This window comes from Rana temporaria, chromosome 1 (genome assembly GCF_905171775.1).
Source record: "Rana temporaria chromosome 1, aRanTem1.1, whole genome shotgun sequence".
Classification (NCBI taxonomy): domain Eukaryota; kingdom Metazoa; phylum Chordata; class Amphibia; order Anura; family Ranidae; genus Rana; species Rana temporaria.
The window spans coordinates 23,769,905-23,776,764 of record NC_053489.1 but is presented as its reverse complement, the minus strand read 5'-3'; the positions used below and the strand labels follow the sequence as shown (position 1 = coordinate 23,776,764).

General features: G+C 47.5%; 1 protein-coding gene across 1 annotated transcript in view; it reads left to right on the top strand.

The window, feature by feature from the left end:
- The window catches only part of SMYD5 (SMYD family member 5), a 42,430-nt gene extending 38,155 nt beyond the window's left edge, over positions 1-4,275 (top strand). Inside the window, exons 12-13 of the mRNA XM_040336007.1 lie at positions 1,491-1,561; positions 3,738-4,275. Coding sequence (XP_040191941.1) covers positions 1,491-1,561; positions 3,738-3,882 — 216 coding nt within the window. The 3' untranslated portion in view covers positions 3,883-4,275. The remainder of the gene's footprint in view (positions 1-1,490; positions 1,562-3,737) is intronic.
- The last annotated feature ends 2,585 nt before the right edge of the window (positions 4,276-6,860 follow it).

Here is a 6,860-nt window from a genome sequence, read left to right as displayed (position 1 = left end):
GCGTCAGCAAAGCAAGAAAATGTCATGCTCCCAACTCGGTCTCTGATGGTATATGGGGGATGGGGGGGGGGGGGGGTGCATTGGTGTGTATGGAATGGGCAGCTTGCACTATCGGTGCTGAAAGATATATCCAGGATTTGGAGCAGCATACGCTCAGGTGAGAACGGGAGAACATTCCTCTCCAAATACTCAAGTAAAGCCGCGTACACACGATCCGATGAGAACGCTCTGAAGGATCGTTGTCATAGGTTAACCGATGAAGCTGACTGATGGTCCGTCGCGCCTACACACCGTCGGTTAAAAAAACGATCTCGTCAGAACGCGGAGACGTAAAACACAACGACGTGCTGAAAAAAACGAAGTTCAATGCTTTCAAGCATGCGTCGACTTGATTCTGAGCATGCGTGGATTTTTAACCGATGGACGTGCCTACAAACGATCGCTTTTTCCCATCGCTTAGGAATCCATCGGTTAATTTTAAAGCAAGTTGGCTTTTTTTAACCTATGGATAAATAACCTATGGGGCCCACACACGATCGTTTTGGACCGATGAAAACGGTCCATCAGACCAATGTCCTCTGGTTAACCTATCGTGTGTACGAGGCCTTAGTGATCCGTCTCCAGACCTTCACAGAGTGTTGGTAAAAGGAGAGCGGGTGCTACATTGTGCTAAACATGGACCCACCCCAACTTTGTTTTTAGGAGATCTGGGTTGTACTTTGCCAGCTTTTCCCACCTCTTTTGAGATGTGTTGCTACCATCAGTTTCATAATTGCCTTATTTATTTTTTCTTAAAGGGGCTGTAAAGGTAAAAAAAAATCTTAAATAGCTTCCTTTACCTTAGTGCAGTCCTCCTTCACTTACCTCCATCCTTCCATTTTGCTTTTAAATGTCCTTATTTCTTCTGAGAAATCCTCACTTCCTGTTCTTCTGTCTGTAACTCCACACAGTAATGCGAGGCTTTCTCCCTGGTGTGGAGTGCCGTGCTCGCCCCCTCCCTTGGAGAGTCAGGACGCTCTCTAACACACAGCTCCTTTCTCTGCAACGTAGAGAGCGTCCCGACTCTCCTGTAGTCCAAGGGAGGGGGCGAGCACGACACTCCACACCAGGGAGAAAGCCTTCCATTACTGTGTGGAGTTACAGACAGAAGAACAGGAAGTGAGGATTTCTCAGAAGAAATAAGGACATTTAAAAGCAAAATGGAAGGATGAGGTAAGTGAAGGAGGACTGCACTAAGGTAAAGGAAGATATTTAGGAACAAAAATATATTGTACCTTTTACAACCCCTTTTAAAATTGTAATTTTTCTCAGTTTTTAAACTTTTGATATGTTTTCTGTTGTGAATAAAATATGGGTTTATGAGATTTACAAATTTTTTTTTTTACTTGCCGTCCCAAGTTTTTGGGAATTGGGGCTGTATAACCTCGGCCTGTACACTGCACACCATTGTCACTGCTCATCACTCATTACCTCTGATTGATGTCTTTCAGGAGATCTGTATTAGTTATCTGGACTGCTGTCAGAGGGACCGAAGCCGGCACAGTCGACACAAGACACTCAGGTCAGTTTCTGGAGCTGCTCTTTAACCACTTAGAGCCGGTTCACACTGGGGCGACGCGTCAGAAGCGAACGTATGCGTTCGCTTCTGCGCGCGAGTTTGTTGGTGACGGTGCGCTTTTTTTTTTCTTATTTATTTTAATTGATTTTATTTATTTTTTACACTGTTTTAAAAAAAAATAATAATTGGGTCAATTGTATTTCTATTACAAGGAATGTTAACATCCCTTGTAATAGAAAAAAGCATGACAGGTCCTCTTTAATGTGAGATCCGGGGTCAAAAAGACTTCAGATCTCACATTTACACTAAAATGCAATAATAAAAAATGACAACAAAAAAATGCAATTCTGCCAACCTAAATCTACAGGAGCTGGTCAGGAACCGGTTAACCACTTAAAGCGGGGGTTCACCCTATATAAAAAAAAAAAAAATTTTTTTTCCCTCTAGCAATAAATTCGGCATAGTAGCGCGAGCTACAGTATGCCTGTCTGTATTTTTTTTATTGCCGTACTCACTGTTATATCGTACATAGAAGATTCCGGGGAATGGGCGTTCCTATGGAGAGGGAAGGTGATTGACGGCCGGCCCCGGCACGTCACGCTTCTCCGGAAATAGCCGAAATAGGCTTGGCTCTTCATGGCGCCTGCACATAGCCTGTGCGCAGGCGCCGTGAAGAGCCGAGACCTACTCCGGCTGTCTTCGGGGAGCGTGACGTGCCAGAGCCGGCCGTCAATCACCCTCCCTCTTGAAAGGAACGCCCATTCCCCGCGGCAGACGGAATCGTCTATGTACAGTGAGTACGGGGATAAAAAATTTAAGACCGGCATACTGTAGCTCGCGCTACTATGCCGGATTTTATGCTGAAATGTTGTTCTGCAGGGTGAACCACCGCTTTAAGCCCCGGACCAAAATGCAGCTAAAAGCCCAGGCCAGGTTTTGCGATTCGGCACTGCGTCGCTTTAACAGACAATTGCGCGGTCGTGCGACGTGGCTCCCAAACAAAATTGGCGTCCTTTTTTCCCCACAAATAGAGCTTTCTTTTGGTGGTATTTGATCACCTCTGCGGTTTTTATTTTTTGCGCTATAAACAAAAATAGAGCGACAATTTTGAAAAAAAAACAATATTTTTTACTTTTTTCTATAATAAATATCCCCTAAAAACATATATAACATTTTTTATTTTCCTCAGTTTAGGCCGATACGTATTCTTCTACCTATCTTTGGTAAAAAAAAATCGCAATAAGCGTTTATCGGTTGGTTTGCGCAAATTTTATAGCGTTTACAAAATATGGGATAGTTTTATTGCATTTTTATAAAATTTTTTTTTTTTTTACTACTAATGGCGGTGATCAGCGTTTTTTTTCGTTACTGCGACATTATGGCGGACACTTCGGACAATTTTGACACATTTTTGGGACCATTGTCATTTTCACAGCAAAAAATGCATTTAAATTGCATTGTTTATTGTGAAAATGACAGTTGCAGTTTGGGAGTTAACCACAGGGGGCGCTGTAGGAGTTGGGGTTCACCTAGTGTGTGTTTACAACTGTAGGGGGGTGTGGCTGTAGGACTGGCGTCATCGATTGTGTCTCCCCTATAAAAGGGATCACTCGATCGATGCAGCCGCCACTGTTAAGCACGGGGAAGCCGTGTTTACATACGGCTCTCCCGTTCTTCAGCTCCGGGGAGCGATCGGGTGGGGGCGGCTAGAAACGAATAGCCGCGCCATCGTCCCGGATCGCTACCAGAGGCTTACCGACCGCCGCATGTAACGGGCAGGGGGGGGTCCCAATCGGACCCCCGACCCGCGGAAAGGCGGGGACGTACATGTACGCCCATCTGCCTGTACGTGCCATTCTGTGGACGTACATATACATGCGGCGGTCGTTTAGTGGTTAACTGACCCAGGGAGGAGGTGTAGATAGAAAATAGGAGAGGTCCAAGAACAGAACCTTGAGGGACCCCAAGAGAGAAAGGAAGAGGAGAGGAGGAAGTAGAATTGTAAGAAACGCTAAAGGTGCGGTTGGATAAGTAGGAGGAGAACCAGCGAATAGTCCAGTCATGGAGACCAAAGGCGCTGCGTTTTTGTTTTTTTTTGGGACTGGTAATGGTTCTGCTGTAACTCCTTTTGCTCAGTCAATGCATGAATAATTGTCTCTTCCTCCTTCCCTCACTCCAGGGAGAACTACCTGTTCATCTGCTCCTGCCCCAAGTGCCTGTCTCAGGCGGAGGACCCAGACGTCACATCGGAGGAGGAAGACGAGGACGCTGAGCTGGAAGAGACGGACGACGCCGAGCTGGAAGATGAGATGACCGATGTCTGAGGAAAGCTGCAACATCAGGACCTTCCATCTGCCCCCCTCTACAGCACGAGAATCTGGAGATACCGACCCCCCAGACCCCCCCATGACCAACCCTGAGACGCCCATAACCGAGCACTTTGATTGGCTATGCCTTTGCCACGGGAAAACTGTTCATTACAAACGGCGTTTTTTGCAACTTTCCCTTTCTTCTTTCTTTTTTTATATACCTCTTCGTCAAATTTGGGGGGGCCAGACCACGGGGTGCAAGGTTTGAGGACCCTTCCAGATAAATGTTTACATTTTTCTTCATACTGTGCTGTGATTTTATAGAACCTGCAATTTACATATCGCATTATTTATATACAGCCCCTGCATGACACGATTCAGTAAAGGCGATCTTGCTTGGCATCTGCACCCTTTTTGTTTGGCTGTCGCCATATTACTGATCCTTAACCCGTGTGTGTGTGGGGGTGTGTGTGTGTGTGAGGGGGGATGGGTATGCTGAATTGTCTTTTAGAAGATTCCATCTGCATCGTCCCTTTTCCAGCTTTTTCCTGTATGGTGCCGGGTGTGACATCTGAGCAATGTATTGTCCATCGGCTTCTCAAAATTTGATTGGTTGTTTTTTTTTTTGGCATGAGAGTATTGGTGCAAAAGGTTTAGACTGCACCACAACAATCGCCATATCTTCACTCACAGGGGCCTCGCAGCCGCCTAATTTCCCTGTGATTAACCACTTAAGGACCGCCTCCTGCACATTTACGTCAGCAGAATGGCACGGCTGGGCACAAGCACGTACAGGTACGTCCTTTCCACCCGGAAATGTTAATTTTTAACATTAGATTGAGGCTCATTTTGTCTAGGGGAATCGGGTAGTTTTTTTAAAATCGAAGCACTACTTACCGTTGTAGAGAGCGATCTCCGCCGCTTCCGGGTATGGGCTGCGGGACTGGGCGTTCCTATTTGATTGACAGGCTTCCAACAGGCTTCCGACGGTCGCATCTATCGCGTCACGATTTTTCAAAAGTAGCCGAACGTCGGTGCGCAGTATAGAGCCGCACCGACGTTCGGCTTCTTTCGGTTACTCGTGATGCGCTGTATGCGACCGTCGGAAGCCTGTCGGAAGACTGTCAATCAAAATAGGAACGCCCAGTCCCAAAGACCCATACCCGGAAGCGGCGGAGAAGATCGCTCTCTAAAACGGTAAGTACAGCTTAGATTTAAAAAAAAACTACCCAATTCCCCTAGACAAAATGAGCCTCAATCTAATGTTAAAACATTTTTTTAGGGTGAACTCCCGCTTTAAGTGCCCGCGACCCGGTCCGAAGCTCAGCAGGGAAGCAGATTGCTGGATTAGGAGTCCTGGCCAGCAGTATCTGAATCAGCAGGAAAGCAGATTGCTGGATTAGGAGTCCTGGCCAGCAGTATCTGAATCAGCAGGAAAGCAGATTGCTGAATTAGGAGTCCTGGCCAGCAGGAACTGAATTAGCAGGGAAGCGGATTGCGGGATTAGGAGTCCTGGCCAGCAGTTTCTGCATCAGCAGGGAAGCGGATTGCTGGATTAGGAGTCCTGGCCAGCAGGATCTGAATCAGCAGGGAAGCGGATTGCGGGATTAGGAGTCCTGGCCAGCAGGATCTGAATCAGCAGGGAAGCGGATTGCTGGATTAGGAGTCCTGGTCAGCAGGATCTGAATCAGCAGGGAAGCGGATTGCTGGATTAGGAGTCTTGGCCAGCAGTATCTGCATCAGCAGGGAAGCGGATTGCTGGATTAGGAGTCCTGGCCAGCAGTATCTGCATCAGCAGGGAAGCTGATTGCTGGATTAGGAGTCCTGGTCAGCAGTATCTGAATCAGCAGGGAAGCTAATTGCTCGGTTAGGAGTCCTGGCCAGCAGGGAAGCTGATTGCTGGATTAGGAGTCCTGGCCAGCAGGATCTGAATCGGCAGGGAAGCGGATTGCTGGATTAGGAGTCCTGGCCAGCAGTATCTGCATCAGCAGGGAAGCGGATTGCTGGATTAGGAGTCCTGGCCAACAGTATCTGAATCAGCAGGGAAGCGGATTGCTGGATTAGGAGTCCTGGTCAGCAGTATCTGAATCAGCAGGGAAGCGGATTGCTGGATTAGGAGTCCTGGCCAGCAGGATCAGAATTGGCAGGGAAGCGGATTGCTGGATTAGGATTCCTGGCCAGCAGGAACTGAATTAGCAGGGAAGTGGATTGCTGGATTAGGAGTCCTGGCCAGCAGGGAAGCTGATTGCTGGATTAGGAGTCCTGGCCAGCAGGGAAGCTGATTGCTGGATTAGGAGTCCTGGCCAGCAGGATCTGAATCGGCAGGGAAGCGGATTGCTGGATTAGGAGTCCTGGCCAGCAGTATCTGCATCAGCAGAGAAGGGATTGCTCGGTTAGGAGTCCTGGCCAGCATGGAAGTGGATTGCTGGATTAGGATAAACGTTTGTTGATTAGTTTGCGCAAAAGTTATAGCGTCTACAAAATAGTTTTATGGCATTTTTATTATTTGTTTATTATTAGAAATGGCGGCGATCTGCGATTTTTATCATGACTGCGACATTATGGCGGAAACATCGGATACTTTTTGACTCTATTTTGGGACCATTGTCATTTATACAGCGATCAGTGCTATAAAAATGCACTGATTACTGTGTAACTGACACTGGCAGGGAAATGGGTTAAACACTGAGGAAGTGTCCTAGGGAGTGATTCTAACTCTGTGGGGGCTGGGCTTACTGTGACAGACACTGATCACTGCTCCCGATTACAGGGAGCAGTAGATCAGTGTCCTGTCACTAGGCAGAACAGGGAGATGCCTTGTTTACAACGGCAGCCCCCTGTTCTGCCACTCCGTGACAGGACACTAGCGGACATGGAGTCCGCGGTCACGTAGCTTGCAGGAGACGCGGGCGCAAGGCGGCTTTTTTAAAGCATCGTACGGGTACGTCCATATGCGCACTGGGGCCATTCTGCCGATGTATATCTTCGTTACA